The following is an 18,536-nucleotide window of genomic DNA, read 5'->3' on the forward strand; positions in this document are numbered from 1 at the left end:
CTTGTGTAACAGTGCTTGAAGAGTGTTTTACAGAGCTGACCCCTATTAATACTGACTCCATCTCTCCCTGTGGGTACAGAAGCCATGTGTAGGCAGCACTTTTAAAATCACTTTCCATCACCAGAGCAGTTGGGTGTTTGAGTACAGGGGAATGTGGCTCAGGGTCAAGGAAGCACCACACCCCCCACACTGGGTGTTTTACACCACTGCACCATGGTACAGATGGAATTTCTGGGATGCTGGAGCCACACTCTCTTCTTCCTATCCCCACTGCACTCACCTTAGAGGTTATTAACCACAGGGGAAACCTGCAGCAGCAACAGAACTTGAATCTGGGTGTCCTGAACACCAGACACAGGAACCTCCTTCCCTCATCTCCTTCTCTCAGACACTATGACACAGAAGGCTTAAGCATTTAAAAATAATTGTGCCCTTGTCTGTCATAATTCCCCTTGTCTTTGGCACCAGTTCCTTTTCCTTACCCCAAAAATAACTCCTTTCTAGTTATTACCTACTAGGCAAGTGCCACAAATAACTTTCACACAAAATATCTCCCTATCCAGCACTGATGGGCAATGAGTGAACAGTCTGGGACTGGCATCAGGAAAGAAACTAAATTAAGCTCTACAGATTCACACAAAGTTGGTTTAAATGCTCTCATAATAACAAAGCCCACCAGTCTAGACTTTGAACCATCCTGTGTGGCACTTCCACTGCCCCAGGCACTGCAGGAGTGTGACCCAAGGCTGGGCTCCTGCCCTCTGCAGCACCATGATTAATAAGCAAACGTATCTCCCTGAGCTCTGCAAAGTTCGTGAAAGTATTTGTTTTTCCCACCTCTCCCCGTACACAAAGGTTTTAATAAGCTTTAACAAACATACAAGCAAACAAACCCTTAATTAAAATAAATAATTTAAATTCCTGACCTGAAGGCTCCTACGAAACTTCAAGAATGCCCAAACATTCAGGTGATGATGAGAGAAAGTATAACTGGGATAAAGACAGTGCTGGAACATCCCACTGGTGGAGCATCAGTGGGGATGCTGCAATTTTAACACACATCACTCCTCTCCCCCCAGTTACAAGTGCATTGTTGTCTTTTTTTTTTTTTTGGGGTGTAATTTTTGCTGTAAACACACCTCATATGTGACTGTTCCTCTGCAGGTTCTTCAAACACCGGGTCACACACTCTGAGTGATGGTTGTTTTATTCTTTTATTCAACTGTCATTGGTACTGGTTATTTGGGGCGTCCAAACCAAAAATATTAAAACTGCAAGCTAAGAGAGCAGCAACACAGCAGATCCGTTGTAAACAATTTATTATTATTATTTTCTACCTCAGTTACTTACAGGAAAAAAAGTCATAAAAAAGAAAAAAAAAAAAAGAAAAGCACAGATGGACTATTTACAAAAAATGAGAAAATTCACAATAGCCGAAATGTTTGCAAATCATGCACACTAAGACAAGTTCACAAAAGCAAAGCAATTCATAGCAAAAAACCCCAAACAAAATAATAAGAAGCCATACAGATTAAAAAAAGCTATTGCCTGCAGAAAAGTCAAAAGAAAACTACCCAATTATTACATCAAGCATCTTTAATGAAATGAACAGCACAGCCGTGGATTGTAGAGCCTTTGACACTGACATTTTAAACAAGTGGATTAACAAACATTAAAATGCATTACAGTTCTACTGTAAGCATGCAACGTACTTCTCACAAACTTATCAAATGGGCAGAAACACTTCAAGAGAAGCAGAATTTAAATATAATGTGTGTTTTCTACCCAAAAGTCCAGAATCCGGTCTTGTTAAAGCCAATGGCAGGAGCTTTGCAGCTCTCCTGTGATTTGGGTGGAGGTGAAGAGGAGCGATGCAGCTTAAGCAGGGAAAGCTTGGCCAGAATTTAGGAGATTCCCCCATGATTTGCAAGCAGAGTTTGGAAGGAGAAGCGGGTGCAGGAGTGTGCAGGAGCATCGCCGGCTGCGGGGCAGGGGCGGTCGGAGCTTGGGATCACAGAATCCCAGGATGGTTTGGGTTGGAAGGGACCTTAAAGCTCATCTCGTTCCAAGGGCAGGGACACCTTCCACTAGACCAGGTTGCTCAGAGCTCCACGGGCTCTGGGAGCGGGGCAGGAACTGCCTCAGCCCCTCTCTTGGTGGCATCACCCCGTGGCCTTTGTGTGATTGTGGCAGCTCTCCAAGAGCCACCGATCCAAAGGGAATGGAATGAGGACACGTGTGGTCCCTGAGAGCCATCAGGTCACCCAATTGGAATAATCACACCCTGCCAATGATCCCAGGGACAGGAGACACCCTTCTTGCTCCACCCTGGATATGATTTGTGCTACTGCTGGATTGTCCCCACGTTAAAAAGCGCCAATCGCTCTCTCTGGGGCTGTTTGTGAGACCAAATCACCCCAATCACCCTTCCTGCTTCATTGATAAAACCATTTCTAAGAAGTTTGTGAGAAGTCATGCCTTCGGAACGCCCCTGACCCCATCCTTGTGAGTTACATTCCAAGTGGGCATTAAAAACTCATAACAAAGCAGAGGAAAAAAAAAAATAATAAAAAAAATTAAAAAGCGAACTCAAAGCAGTGAGGATATGGAGCCTTTAAAAAAATAAAAATAAAATTAAAAGTCCAGTCAATCAAACCAGCCAGTAAGAGCAGCAATTTTTCAGTGGACATTGATATTAAACATGGACCACCCAGGCTTTCTCTGTCTCTCTCTCATTAGCACTGTAGTAAACCCCGATTAATTTGTTATGCATCTTTAAGAACTAGTTGATAAAAATTATGTCTTGTGAAATCGGCAAATAGTCTGCAAAGTGAAATAAGAACAGAAATTAATAGATTAAACTGAAAAGATAAGTCCCAGAAATAAAAAAAAAATAAAAAAATAAAAAAGAGACACAGAAAGGGAGTGATTGCAATTAAATAAAAAAGAAAAGAGGCAACGTACTGCGTGAGGAAGGGATGGAGGGAATAATGGGATGGGAGGGGATAGAGCAGTCGCCAAAGGGTTGCAAAGGTGTCTTGTCCGTGGAGTCAGGGGCTGTCCCGTGCCATAGGAGATGGGAGATGTGGGAGAGGATGTGGGACAGCCTGGGAGGGGACCCTGCCCGCAGCTCCAGCAGCGCCGTGTCCGCCACGGACGAGGGAAAGGGAATCCAAACAGGTGGGGTGTGGCATTTGTACCTCGTTTCACTTGGACAACAGTAAACACCATCGGGACAGTTCGACCAGGTGGGAATTCCCTTTTTTTTTGGTTTTCATTTATTGAAATAGCAGCTGGGCAGTGTGACCTGTGCCGGGACGGACCAACAGCCCAGCGGGACGGTGCCCGTGCCAGCCCGGCCCCCCCTGCCCAGCACACGGGGCACGTGCAGGAGAACACGACTGCACTGTGTGACACACACTGCCAGGCCTCCTCCCAGAGGAACCCCAGGAGTGTGACTGTACATTCACATGCACATTTACATTGACCACCACCACGCTGGGGTGTCGCGGAGCCGGGAGGCAGAGGAAGCTCTCAGACCAACAGCCCAGGATGCTCCTGCAGAGACAGCTGAGGATTTCTCTCTCCAAATCACAACACTGAGATTTTGGACCTGACAACTTACAAAAAAAGCAGATTTCGGATTCCCCTCCACCGTTTTGCACGTGCCTGTCCCACACTCCAAGTCACAGCCGTACCACGAACCCCACGGGCACTTCTGCAAGTGCCAAAACACATGAAGGGAAGGGTCAGCACCCCAACTCCTGCCCTGGCACCAAGCTGTGCTCCCCTGGCACTGAGCTCTCTGTCCCCAAACACTTGCTCCAGCGAGGGGGACACCCCATCCTGCTGCCTGGCCCCTGACCCCTCATGTTGCACCTCTGGCCAGGAGGTTCCCGTGCCCTGCGCCGCTCTGACGGGTCATGATCCTGGAGACTGGAGCCCCAAATCATCTGAGAACCCCCCAACAACTCTGATAAGGTTCTGATTGCTGCTAAGGAAGAATGGTCTGAGTGGGAGTGGAGCAGGGGCAGAGCTTTGGGGCAGGGAAACCCAACAAGGTGAGACAGGACCCTGAGCATCTCCCAGTGCTGCCCGGTTCCTGCAGGATCACCACGGCCCACAGCTGGGGCACCTTTTTAGTGCTGACAACACACTTGGATATTTTCCTCCATATTCCATCTCTGCAGGAGACTGAAAATAACCAGGCAGTAATAATGGGAAGGCCTGCTTTGGAAAAACAAGGCCCTTAACAAAAATATATCCAAGGAGAGCTCGAGTTGAAGGGTGCCTTTGCTGCCAGGCAGCAGACACGTTCATTTTAGACATGTTCATAATTAAACTCATCTAAGCTCTGCTGATTTCCATCATTAAACCTATCAAAGGAGTCTCTCATTCAGTGCCTTCAGACGTATCAGTTGCCACATGGAATCGTGAGGGCTGGGAGGAGAGTGTGAGACAACACACCAGTGCCTGCTGAGGCTCCTCCTCACATCCAACTCCCAGCTGCAACCCTGCAGGGCTGGACTCTCCCACTGGCTCCAGTGGAGCAGGGGGTCTCGCCTGCCTTGTCCCCACTAGCACCGTGTCACCCACTGCTGCTGGCCCTCCCTGCCCGGCACGTCACCCCAGCAGCTCCACTGACACCCTGCTTGTTTCGGGCCTGGCCCGGGAGGGTGTAGCACAGGTGAGAAGAGATGCCTGAGCTTTGGGTAGAATTCAAAACAACAAACCCTCCCAGCGCTGCTGCCCTCGGTGTTATCAACCCTGCAAAAACCAGCTGCATGAAATCACCATCCCAAGGACACTGCTGGTCCTATAGATGATGACAATCCACATTCTCCCAAAGCAGGGTCTCATCCTAATGACCCAGGGCCAGACAAAAGGTTCTGTGTCTGCCCCAGCCTCCACGTCCAGGCAGAGCCAAGCATCCATCCACATCCTCACCCGTCCTACAGGACCTTCCCATGAGCACGCTGCTTTTCCTCCTGCCCTGCTGTTGCTCACTACAGGGGGTTCACTTGGTTTCCCCATCACCCCAAGCTCCCACCCTGTTGTTCTGAGCCCCGAGGAGCGTGGCAGGAGGTGGTGGGGCTGCAGCATGTGAACCCCTGTGATGAGGGTGCTCAGGAATTTAAGGCAAGGCCCGCTGGGGTCTCATGGTGGCCAGGCAGGGTTCAGCCACAAACACAGCAGTGCTGCTGGGCTTGTCTGAGCTGCTGGGACAACCCCAGCATGAAAGGAAAAGGAACTCCCTGTCCTGTGTGGTGTCAGTCCCACCGTGGATGTGGTGGAATGGACAAGGGGTTTTGGATGGGCTTTGTTGGATGCCCCATCCCTGGAAGCGTTCAAGGTCAAGGCTGGACACGACTCTGCGCAACCTGATCTAGTGGAAGATGTCCCTGCTCGTTGCAAGGGGGTTGGACTAGATGGCCTTTGAAGGTCCCTTCCAACCCAAACCACTCTATTCTGTGATTCCATGATTTATTTTCTCCTGCCCCCAGCCACCACGGCTACGCCGAGGAAAGGGGGAACCAACCAACGCCAAACTCCACCATCAACACACCAAAACTACTCCTGTGAAGGACCCCCGAGACCCCGACACAGAACACAGGAAGGTTGGACTTTTCACTCCAAAGCTGAACATTCACTTACCACAGGACAGCACGGGAAGGTGTGTGCGGGTCTCTGTGTGCGTGTGCGTGTCTGTGTGTAGCTCTATAATATATATGAAAGGAAAAACCCATCAAAGGGAGGGTAACAGCTCTTCAATGATCTCTCTTGCTTTATGTTTTAATTTAAGAAGTTTGTTTTTCAAATAACCAGTACCAATTTACACGGTAGGAAAAAAATGTACTTATAATATGTCTCTGTAAATATCTATTTTAAAATAGTAAAAAAAAAAATAAAATAAATTTGCTGTTGTGTGAGATGCTCCCTGCAGACTTGCCTGTCTCAGCTTGCAGCTACGGATTTATATAAAAGGAAAAAAAGAAAACAAACAAACAAACAAAAAAAAAAAAGAAGGAAAGAGGGGAAATGAAGCAAATCTGCAAATGAAATGTACATACCTGGGAACTGATAACTGTAACTTGGGGCAAATCCAGGATATCCTCGGCCATACGTTGCAACAAAATTCGGGTAACCTAGACCACAGAAATGTCAAAGAAAAGAGAAAGAGAGAGAGAGAGAGATATTGAGGGTTAATGAAGAAGTTGGTTTTTTTTTAATACAATACACAATGACAGGAAGGATGGGTGAGACTTGATTTTACAGAAAGTATTAAAAAATCAGATTTATTCTGCTCATGCCAAACTGCAGAGAGGTTTCATCATTACCCTGAATAGAAACATCTAGAGCTGGCCCAGCTCCGAGCAGGAGCCCTGTCACTCTGGTAATTAACATGCACTTTGGTGTCTGGAGCCCAAGGACTGTGCATACTTGTTAGCTGGAAGAGTAAATGCCAAATGCTAAGGCTAAACACATAACACGGGTTTGCTCTGACATTTGGAGAGCTTACAATGAATGTACTTTGCTTCAGAGCTATTGACAGTTGGAGATTAAGGTAGTAGTAATTCTTTATCCCGGGAGTGTGAAGGACAACAGTTAACACATCAAAGAGTTGGAGGCAGCAGCAGAAACGAGCCAGGGAGTCAAAGAGCTTTTAATTTTTTCAGGAAAGTAAAAGGAAGCTGCGGGAGGCGCTTCCAAAAGCCATTTCTGAGGCAGAGCAGCAACACAGCCAACCCCTGGCAGCTCTGGGAGGGTCATCAGGAGAAAAAGCCACCTGGGATCATTCTGTTCATAAAGACGCCTCAGTAAAGGCACCAAGTGGTAACTCTGCCCACTGGAATGAGCAGCTGGAGCGTGAGGCAGAGCTCAGGGAGGGTGTGGATGGACACTGGTGCCACCGCTCAGCTGCTGGCCCTACGGTGCTGGGACCACAGGCAGTGACAGCCAGGCCAGGGGAGGGGGCTTCACTCTCCTGTTTGTGGACATGCTGGAGGTCCCACCAGTCCCTGACTGTGTTCTGGTGGCAACAGCCCTGGGGAGACCAGGGCTTACACAGGACAGTTGTTCTCTGTGGTCCCACCGTGGCTGTCTGCTGTGACCAGTACGGACGATGCCCAAGGTGTCCTGTACTCTCAGGACACTGTTTCCTACAATTCTAACCTCCTGTTGATCCTCAACCTTTCCTTGCTCAGTTTCCTTAAAAACAGGCGCCGCTCTTTACAATTCCAGTGCACTTAATGCAACATCCCTGCTGATCCTCAGCGCCAGCCCAGACCTCTCCAGATCAAGAAAAGGAAAAGTTTGCTCCCACTGTCTGAAGTCAGTGGGAATCTTGGCAGCAGCTGGGCCGGAGGCTGAGAACACGTTCAGCAGCCAAATGGCTCTTCTGGGGGGCTCCTACCTCTGCTTTTATTTATCCTTTAATACTCTCATCCATCACACGACTATTTTCCTGCTGCAGCAAGTCCCTCCATTTCCGACCAGATTTATACGTACATATAACGTGCTATTAATCATAATCTAAAAACTGGAAGATAAAAATGCTTGGATGAATTCTGATTATGGGATTAAGCAGTGCCAAGCAAAGGCAGCCCTGCGATGCCCGGACAGCACATCGCGCTCTCAGCGATATGTACACACCGCTTAGCCCTTGACTATTTATTTCACAGCTCTACAGCTGGATTCCCTTAGAAACTAATCACCTCTGTCATTAAATCAGATCTTTCAGAGTTAAGCTTTACAAACCTTTTTTTTCCTTTCTGTTTTTTTTTTTTTTTAAACAACCCTATTGATAAATGGATTGTTTGCTAGGTAAGTAGCGCCATTAACACCAGCGCTGAAAAATCGCCCTGCGGCGCCCGAGCGCAGCCCCCTCCCCTTGCCAAGTGAAAAAAATCAGGTTTTATTTTGATTCAGACAATACTGAAGCAGATCTGTCAGCTCACGACTGTCGGGGTGCGGGAGACTGATGTGCTGGGCAGCACCTGAGCTCTGCAGGTTGGTGTCTGTGGCTCTGGCTGGATTGGCATGGTGGTAGATGGCAACTGCCCACAGTGGTTTTGGATGCCACCTCTTCTGCTGCCTGCCCTGGGATGGTCCTGCCTCCACCTCCACCCCAGGGCAGTCCTGCTGCAGTCCCACTCTCCCTGGCCACACGTGGCTGTGCCCGATGGCTGCGGCACCAGCCGAGCTGCCCGGGGGCTCTGCCGGCACCACCAGAGCTCAACGCTCCCTAAGTCAGGCAGATGAAATCATAAATTTATAATACAACATTACTTCAATTTTCCTCTTCATTTACTGCTGCAGTGCCCGGCTCTGCTCTAACGACTCAGAGCCTGATCCACACGGAGAAATTGCCTGGCTGAATATCAATAGCGCGTTAACGCCGCGCCCACGTGGATGCTCCATCGAGCCAAATCATGGCCATGCTGACCTACCCAACATTCCCATCAGGTGCCATCCTCATCCTGCACTGGGCACCGAGCAGTTGATTCGCTTTGGTAGTCCTGAGGAATGAACAATCCCTCTAACTATCCCTTGCTGGTAAATCAAAATTCCAAGTTTTGCCAGGATCACCTCCTCTGAAGCAAGACCCTCCTGCCAGTGGGAGCAGAACTCAAACCAGCAACCAAACCACCTTCACACCACCACTTCCACTTGGCCCCTGCCCAGGCTAGGGAAATGTCTTCTCATTTTAAAATTTGGTGATCTGAGATGTACAAAGCTCATGCTCAATATGTGGGAACACTGAGCACATCAGGGACCTCTGAAAAATTAAGTTAAATGCTCAAGTAAATGCAAGAAAATTACTGTCTCCAAATGCTGCTCTGAGGAACCCCAGGTTGTTTGCAAGGGAAGGCAGGGTCTTCCCACCAAAGCACAGTTCCAAGCCGCAACAAAAATCCTGAGGGTCTTTCCCAAAAGAAACGTGCCATGACCTTGATATAAGCACCTGTGGCACGAAGGAATGAAAGCCAAAAATAATCCCCTATAGACACACAGGTGGTCACATCCTGGGGAGCAGCTACAGAGAGGAGACACATCTGCTGGAGAAGCTTCTCCCTTGGCCCTGGGCTGACCTGTCTCCTGCTCCACAGGACTAAGGAGTGACACGACACCCATGGCAGCTGTGCCCATGGGCGGCGGGTGCCGGAGCACCATGCCAGCCCCCGGGGCAGCCTGCGCTAACCAAGGGCTCCCCGTCGGAATCCTGCCTCAGAGGCAGCTGCTACTGCACTCAACAGCGTCTGATGGAAAAAGGAATGACTTTCTTTGAAGGGCACGAGCTTCTTTTATGCATGAGCTCAGCCTACCTAGACTGAGCGTGTGCAGGAACACGCAGCCCTGCCACAGACATTCCGAAACCCGGTGATCCCACCGGACATGGCGCCGGCACTCCAGGGGTGTAAGCTTTGGGGGACGAGTGCTCCTGTCTCTGGAGGGATTTGCAAGTTAAAGGAGCCCAATTTTAACATTAAACACCAGAAAGATGCTCACTGCCAGGAGAAACGAGTGCTGTGGGGTGCCAGCTCAGGGTCACATCCAGATCTGGGTGTCACCACAGGGACCACTGCCATGGTGGCTGCACCGTCCCAGAGAGCAGCTTCAGATGGGAGGGCAGACAAAGACCATCTCCTCTTAATGTTGCTTTCTTTTTTTCTCTTTTCTTTTCAAGTTTGCAGGCACAGACGTGAACAGAGGGCAAAAAGCTGTGGGGCACCATGTGACACCATCAGGTCCTTGGGTGACAGGGCTCCTGGTCTGCACACCAGGACCAGGGGACAGCGGCGAGGCTCCAGGCACTGGGTGAACTTCCTGGTCACCAAACTGCTCCCACTCAGCCACAGACTGTGCAGGGAGGGACACGGGACCTGTCCACGAGCATCCCCAGGGCTGGGGAGCAGCTCCTCCTGACAGGGAAGATAGGCTGACAGAGAGAGGGAGATTGGTGGAACCGAAACTGCCCCAACTGCTCTTCATGCAGAGAGGCTCATTAATGCCCCTGCTCTCCCCAGGACTCTGTGTGTCCAACGAGCAGCCCGAGCCCCAGACAGCCCAGAAGCATTCCTGGCAGAAGGCTCAGCCTGCCCTCGCTCTCCGAGTCAAAAAATCCTTTCAGAAGAACACTTTAATTTTGCTCCAATCAACCAAATCATCACAGAAGCGGCTGCCTGCGCACCTTTAGACCCCGGCTGCTGCAGGCTCCTTGGGGAGGCTGTGATTAATGAAAAAGACCAACTTCCTTAATAGCTTTGGAGGGAGTCGCTCCCTGCTCCTTCCTTTGGGTTGTCTCGTGCGTTCGTTCCTCTGATTCCCTCCTCTGCCCATGAATAGCAGCTGGAGAAGGTGACCTTGAACAAGGGCTTCTGGAAACAGGTATAAAAATCCTTCCAGAGCAGCCCCACTTGCTCTGGTTCAGGCCAGTTGGGCTTGGAACAGGAGGAATGGGATGGGGCTGACCCGGCCTCCTGAGACCCTGCAGAACACTCGGCTGTGGCAGACGCTGCCTCCGGCACGACGGGATTCTGTGCCTTGTCGTTTGATGGGTTAATTACACCCCTCTTCCCACAGGGATGGGCCCTGCAGCCTTTGAAATGGGGGGTTCTGACGGCCATCCAGGCAGCTCTGCTCTCCCGCGCTGCAATCTCCTTGTTTAGCGCTTAATTATTTAACACGGTGCCACTGTAGCAAGCAGGAACTGGGAAGATGAAACACCATCTAGAGTGGATAATGAAGCATCTGGCTTTCACCAAGGATCAATCACCAGTGCTGAGCAAGTCACCCCAATTTGAAATGCAGGGAGGGTGCGGTGCGAGACCCGCCGGAGCAGCACCGGTTGGGTTGGCCCAGACCCACCCCTGCAGCAGGACAGGGCCTGCCAACAGGTGCCCCATCTCTTCCTCTGTGCAGGCCCACTTGCTGAGGGCTTCTTCCTTTACTTCCCACACCTTGAAACAATCATTTCCCAGAGAGGCAGCTCCGGTGGGAATGACCCGAGGGCTCAATTTATCCCTTCAGGACACCGAGGCGAACGCGGCTCCACTCACCCCCTGCCCGGCTGCAAGGAGAAGGGCTGAGGCCACGTGGTGGGCACAAGAGGGATGATGACCCCATGGATCTTCTTGGCTTCCCTCCTCCCATAGCTGGGGGGACTGGCCAGCACGGTGGCACCCACCACCTCCACCACCCCAACCCGGGGCACCACAGGTGGAAAAGGAGGAGGAAGAATAGAAATCAAGTACATTCGCTCGAGCACGCTGCGAACACACAGGTAACGAAATCATGCACTGACTAGAGCAAGATAAATATTTTAAGCAGAAAATGTAATTTCCCAACACTGTGGGGCAGGGTGGCGGTGGAGCGTGGGGACAGCAAAACAGATGATCAGCTGAAATAACCCAATTACACGTCCCAGAAATGGATCGCTCCAGCCACACAAACAGAAGTACTATTAATTCAGAGATAAAGCAAACATGGCAGGGAGTTTTTCCTATCAAATCAAGCGGTGCCTGGAGTCAGACACCTCAGCACAACAGCCTGACGCTCACAGGAACCAAGTCCTCGGACGTTACGTCCACCCCAGGAGCTTTGGGGTCCTCCAGCATCTCAGGCAGCCCCCAGACCTGCCTGGCAGAGCTCAGGGCAACCCAGCTTCCAAGGCTGGGTTTTGTGCTCAGTTTGTGGGACCATCTAAACACAGGACAGAAAATTCAAAGCATCCCAGAGAGGCTACACACCAGGGACACGAGCCTGGGAAAGGTTCTCTGCTGCCAGGGGACACCCCCAGATGCCCCCTTATTCCCACAGGTTTTATGGACACGGCACGTGACAACTGAGGGGAAGTCCAAGGATACAAAGCAGAAAGTTGAAAATATATGGGGTTTTACAAAAGAACATCAGCAATGGATTAGCAGCATTTTGGCTGAGGAGAGAGTATCCAGAGGTTGACACATTATATAGAAAGAACAACTATCTAGGCAGAAACAAATGAGAACCAATTATAACTAAATAGACCTCGCACACAAATAGAATTTTGCCATTAAATATCATTTATCCCATTTAATTAGTATTTTCTGGACACAATACTCAGGACTAAAATACCATTCCATCTCCTTGAAACTTGTAATTATTGTTGCGACCTGTCCTGTTACGCATCTCCCCGCTTCCTCCATCCATGTCATTTAAGAACCAGCAAGATTTTCAATTATCTATGCTGAACTGTCAAAGCTACCTTTAAAAGAAGGGGAATAATGTGTGACTCAATTCCTCTAAAAAAGGGGAGAGATCATTTTTAGTCAGGATGAACACACTGCATCTTTCATCATTCTATTTTTGCGAGTAAGAGTAAAACAGGCTATTTAAAACATCCATTTAAATGCAAATTTTTTTTATATTCCAGGCGGGGGGGGACTTAATCATTTACCACAGACAGGATTATTTTCTCCACTCCACCCCTGCTAAAAGTTTCACCCACACAGGTGCAGGGGGGTTTGCTCACCCCCTATGGGTTTTAAGGGTTTGGGAATCAGGGAGACGACGCGGGAGCCGCGCGGTGGCTCCGGCACTTACCCAACATTCCCATCCCCAGCATAAAAGCGTCCATGGTGTACGGCAATCCACGTGCCCTTCCTCTCGTCCCTGGTGGAAACATCACTTCTTTAGGTTGTGCTTTCTTACATTCTACCTATTGAGCAGAAACACGTACAGATGAGATGCAAATGAATTCCATGTAAATGTCAAACGCAGAACTGATCTACTTAAGGGGGGGGGGGGAGGTTTATTTTTAGCCTTTGCCTTCCCCGCACCTCCTCCCCCTCAGGGGTGAACTTTCAGAACGGCGTAACCAGATTTAAAAGAGCAAACGGTGTATGTCTCTTTAACCACCCACTGCAACCCCCCCCCAAAAGATGACAGGAATGCTGATTTAAGAAGTTCCGTGTTCCTGAAAGGAAAAGCGGCACTCGTGGGACGGGATGAATGGAGGGAGGGCTCCGCTGCAATCGATAACAGAAAACGACTCCCAGTGATCATTACAAAAAGCTCCTTTTAAAATAGGAATAAGGAATCAATATTTCTACCCAGCAGAAAATTTCTGCAAACCCTATTAATAAAGGATCTGCATTCTTCCAGTTACTCCCGCTGCCTTCGGAAGTTGCTTCGTGCCACCAGAACCGCAGTGATCCCTGCGTGAGATGTTGACCCTGGCTCATGCAGGCAGCAGGACATGCAGGCCACCCTAAGCCACCCTCTTTCTGGCCAGGAAAAGGGAGAAATAAAGCAATTTTCCACAGTTTCTAGCAATGCCAACTCACCCCTCCAGCTGACTGCCCCCGTGGTCCCCTTAGCACCGGTGCCACAGTCACACAAGTCAGCTGGTTTGGAGCTAAGTGGAATTGGCTGAACCCATTCCTATGGCTCTACACCTCAGTCCATGCTCTGAGCAACAGGATGATGTGCAGCCACCCAGCCCAGAGCTGCCTGGGCTGTGGGGACACCCCACCTGCACAGTTTGCACGATGAGCATCACTTGTCTGAGGGCTGAATCCACAGGTTTGAGCTTTGTGCCTCTAATTTCGTTTTTTGCTGTGGAGCAAAATTCTCCTGGAGCTTCTCTTTGCTGCTTTTCTGCCCAGAAGTGTTTGGGTCCTGGCAGGAGGCAGCAGGAAAAGGGCAGAGAGGGATGAGGATGCTGGAGCAGAGAGGTGGGTGGGCACAGCCAGAACACTGTTGCACAAAGGAAACAGCCCTAATTGGGCTGTACCCCTCCCAAAACCTTAGAAAGACTCCCAGACAAAACCCTGCCCATCCAGTGTGAGGCCCTGGCACAGGCTGCCCAGAGAAGCTGTGGCTGCCCCAGCCCTGGAAGTGTCCAAGGCCAAGTTGGACGGGGCTTGGAGCAACTTGAGACAGTGGAAGGTGTCCCTGCCCATGGCAGGAGGTTGGAACAAGATAAATTTTAAGGTCCTTTCTGACTCAAACCACTCTGTGATTCTATGAATCACCCCCAGAACCCAGGGATCCGGCGAGCTCAGAATCCTGAGCACCAGCACCAGCCTCCCACCGCCCCCACACCAGCACTGCAACATCCTCCCAAACCCTCCTTTGCTGATTTTTAAACAGGGGATCATTGCACAGGAGTTCTGCCAATCTGACTCCTCCACTCAGATGATGGGGGGAGCACCAGAAGTGCCACTACATTCCACAGCCAGATCTTCTGGGATGGCCACTGTTCCCACCGTCACAGCAGCACTGGTTACACCTCACAGCCACCAGCACTGCACAGTCAGGATGACAAAACCCATCTAGTCTGGATGGATGGACAATTAACAGGAAAATGAAGTTGGGATTAGCACTGTTAGAAACAATAACCCGGTAATTAGCTTTTGCAACCACAACCCAGTCCACTGCTGCTCTCTGCACGCCTGGCACCGCTTCTGATTCCACAGCACACGAGGACACAAAGGGAATGGCAGTGAGCTGCAGAGGAGTTTTAACCCGGATTTAAAGGGGAAGAAAAAGCCACCAGTAGGAAGGAAAAATAATTTCTAAGCCTCTGTAAAGAAGTATACCCCATATGGAGGGTGAGAATATTCTCTGTTACCCAGCAGAGACCCTCTCCCCGTGGGAGGGATGATGTGGGATACGGGACCGGGAGCCTGGCCCCAATCTGCTGTCCTGGGGGAAGGGACTGCCTGACTCCAGCCCTGGCAGCTCACCTTGGGGAGACTGTTACACTCCCCTGACAGCAGTGCCAGACCACGAGGTGCTCTGGGAAGCTGCCCACACACCAGCCCATCAGCAAACTGGGACAATATCGGAAGAGAAGGTGAAGCACCACGAGTGGATCCATGGGGGGCTTGGATGGTGCCTTGTCACCAACAGCAAAAGCAAGAAAAAAAAGGGGGTTTGCTGCTCTTCTGCCAGAATCCAGCCCTGTCCTTCATGGGGAAGGGATGGAGGTGGCCATAACCACCCCATAGGCACAGTTACTGTGAGGGGAAACCCAGGAGGCAGCAGGGATGTCACATGTGCCAGGATGTGCAATGGGGCTTCTCCAAGAGGGAATGTATGTGGATTTATGTGTCAGGGCTCAGCTCCTTATCGAATCACCCCCGAGAGCTGCCCAATGAGGGTCTTTGTATATCAATCTGGACCTCACTCAAACTTTCAGTTCAGTGTTTCTGGGCACCTTAATAATTTCCAGATTTTTTTCCACCTTCCTGTACGAGGATGTGCTGCACTTTCAGCAGCCCAACAAAGAAAGGTTTAACTCTTAGGCTAAAAAAAAAAAAAGAAGAAAAAAAGGCAGGGAAACTAAAATTCACTATTTTTGTTTAGTCTAGTTTGGAGAATTAACCTTACACTGGGGTACTCCTGGGTCAAGCAGAGCAGTCGCAGCCACGGGAACCCAGGAGGGCTGAGCTGGGGAGTGAAAAGCCTCTTATACCCGGCCAACAAAACAGGCTGTCAGCTCTCAGCCCAGGATGTCTCACAAACCCTGGCTAACAGCTTTCCAGGGAAACCAGGGCTATTTTCAGGAAAGCAGAATGTGCAGTATCCACAATGCACAAACCCCCATTGAACCACCCAAAGACAAGGCGACTTTGTTGTGCCAGAAACGTGTGATTTGCAGCTTGTTGGGGTTTGCTCACCTTGGGGACACCATGTCACTCACACCACGGCAAGCTGCACCAGGCAGCAGCACAGAGGTTACAAGCTTATTTTAGAAAATGCCTCAGACCGTGGGTCTGTTGATGTGTCAGATCATTGACCAGTGGCTGGGGCTTGGAACCAGATGAACTGGACAGGCCCTGGCACAGGTTGCCCGGAGAAGCTGTGGCTGCTCCATCCCTGGAAGTGTCCAAGGCCAGGTTGGATGGGGCTCAGAGCAACCTGGGCTAGTGGAAAGTGTCCCTGCCATGGCAGGGGGTGGGAATGAGATGAGCTTTAAGGGCCCTTCCAGCCCAAACCAGTCTGTGACTGACAAAGGTGAGGTGGGGCCAGTGGTCTGGCACCTCCTCAGACTGCAAGAGGAGAAGTCAGCAGCTGTGGGTGGGCAGATGAGTTTGTCCCTAAATGCATCCAGAGTGGGGAAGCTCCCTCTTGTCCCATACAGGATGGAGAACCCAGCCTTGGAGACGCCCACAAGGGAAGTCTCGTCATTTAAAGCCCACTGAAGACAACACTAAACCAATTTGCTCACAGGGATGGGGGTGAGTAGCTGGATGCAAACCCAAAGGCACGTGGGGTGTGACAGATACACCTGAAATGGCACCACACAGCTCGGGGAGAAGCCTGAGGAGCACCAATGCACTAAAAAAAACCCACAACAAAAGAAACACAAACCCCACAAAAATCCCACCCCGAGAGAGAGGAAGAGCCACAGGTGCTGGGCAGTGTCAGAGCCTGTTCTAGAACAGCCCAACATTTCTGTCAGCTGCTCCAGAGCCTGACGTGAGACCCTGACTCTGGGCTTGGCTCATTGCCCCTCTCACCAGTGTGTGTCCTGCTGTACCCGTGAGGTGAACGACTCCAGCACAGCGGGACCTAGGGGAAAATAAATTACTCTCTCACATTTCTTTCCCAGCTACTTCTGCACCATGTTAGAAAACCAGGTGTCTTTGCAAAAGCTGCCTGCCTCCTGTCAAAGGAGCAATAATCCAGGGACAGCTTGTTTGGGTTTATTGTCCCCCCGCAATGTTTGGAGCATCTTTGGCCTCCCACGTAAATTCCGAGTTTCAGTTATTAAATACCTCCCTGGCATTTTCTTTTCACTTCCCCACTGCTCGTTTAATATTACAGTTGACATTCTAAGCTTTACGGATGGCAACAGAAGTAGAATGGATGAGCTAAAAATAGCCTGACCAGGGAGATAGGAGCTGGAAATAGGTTGGGGAGCAGCCACCCCCCTGCCCTTTGCTTGCCCCTGCATTTTGGGAAATGACAGAGGTCAGCAGACGAGGAAGAGCAAGCTCAGGGTGAGTCGGTGCCCACGGAGCTGGGGATGGGGATGGGGATGTGGATAGGGATAGGGATAGGGATGGGGATGGGGATGAGGACGGGGTGTCCCAGGCCCAGGTCACAGAATGGTGCAAACCCCACCACCTCGGGCTGGGGCTGAGAGAGCCCCTCCCCTCCACAGCTCCAGGCTAGAGGGGGACAGGATCCAAGTAGATCCGTGCCCAACGCTGCCCCTGGCCAGCCCTGTGTCACCCTGAGCACCCGGGCCACCCACCCCAGCTCCTGTCACACACACAGGCACGAGCTCCCCTGCCCCTGCGTGGGCCTGGCAATTCATGTGCAGACACATCAGCAAGACGATGACTCAGTCCCAAAACAGGATCATGTCTCATCCCCTTGCTCGTGGGCTGCTTTCAAAATTAGTGCTGAAGGAGTGACAAGAAGAGAACACTCAGAGCATGGTGGCACCTGGAGCGTGCACCGAGCAAGCAGGAGGTATTTTAATTATCCAACAACAAATACCAACAGCCCACACTGCTCCTCTGGCTCTTTGTGATGCTCCCTGAGTGTTTTCACCCTGTCCCATCCTCCACACTCCCCATGCTGCTGTCACGTTCCCGTGCAGCCTTTTGCCTGGGAAGGGATCCTCTCAACAGCTCTCCCCCTTCCCAGGGGATACCAAGAACCAGGTGAGGCCTTTCTAGTCTGTGGGTACAGACCCAGGGATGAAGCATCAAACATTGTGCCCTGCCCTGCTGCTGGCACCAGGACACACCAGCACCTGCTGCTCCATCCATCACCCCCCCAGCACCCCAGAGAGGCAATCCTGAGCCAGGCAAAGGCTGAGCCCTACTCCAGGGAAAAGCCTATTGTGGGAATAACTAAACCTACAGAGCATGATACGACATGTGCCCACCTGCTGTGGGTAGGAAAACCCTGGAGCGTGGCGCTGGAGCTCTTCCCTCCCACCTGCCAATCCCTAAATTTACATCCCAAGTACTTCCTAATTTGTTGCTGGGTCTGTCGTCTGCGGGTGGTTGGGGTTTGCTCTTTTTTTAAACTTTAAGGCAGATTAATCAGCGTTCAGCAACTATATGAAGAGGAATGAGCCTTCCCTCGCCCCGCAGGCAGCTCAGGTGAGGTGTAGTTGGGGCAGGCAGGAGACCCCAGTGCAGGAGGGGGCTCAGGGGCAGCAAGATGCTCAAACAGGGCAGAGGCAAAGCCCACAGCACCCACCCGAAGGTGAGGCATCCACCTGAAGTGGTGCAAGAGGCTTCCCACAGGACCAGGAGCACTGCCCCAGACCTGCCCCACCACCCCACCCCACAGCTGGCCAAGGGGACCCTCACTTTTATTTCAGATGCATATTGCACTGAGGAACAATATGAGGAATATTATTTCAGTGCCCTGGGAAAAATTAGCAAGTCAAATATTGAATCAGGCCTCCAGCATATGCCAAGGAGATTGCTTTGATCTTATCCACACTAAAAGCTCTATTATTGAATTTAAAGTCTGTGAACACATATCAGACCAATATACAATGCATATCTGAATACACATTT

The 18,536-nt window shown here is 50.6% G+C and overlaps 1 protein-coding gene across 16 annotated transcripts in view; it reads right to left on the minus strand.

The window, feature by feature from the left end:
• The window catches only part of MSI2 (musashi RNA binding protein 2), a 221,624-nt gene that overhangs the window by 35,285 nt on the left and 167,803 nt on the right, over window positions 1-18,536 (minus strand). For 15 of the 16 annotated variants that reach the window (XR_003536759.1, XR_003536758.1, XR_003536757.1 and 12 more), the window contains exons 9-10: window positions 12,583-12,697; window positions 6,072-6,146 (exon numbers count right to left, since the gene is read on the minus strand). Coding sequence is in view for 11 of the 16 variants with exons in the window: in XM_027698817.1 (XP_027554618.1) it covers window positions 6,072-6,146; window positions 12,583-12,697 (190 nt within the window). In the remaining 5 variants the exon portion in view is untranslated. Of the gene's footprint in view, window positions 1-1,367; window positions 2,824-6,071; window positions 6,147-12,582; window positions 12,698-18,536 lie in introns of those variants that run through there. The other variant, XM_027698820.1, reaches the window with a different exon arrangement.

This window comes from Neopelma chrysocephalum, unplaced genomic scaffold (assembly GCF_003984885.1).
Source record: "Neopelma chrysocephalum unplaced genomic scaffold, ASM398488v2 Primary Assembly neopelma1_132, whole genome shotgun sequence".
Lineage (NCBI taxonomy): Eukaryota > Metazoa > Chordata > Aves > Passeriformes > Pipridae > Neopelma > Neopelma chrysocephalum.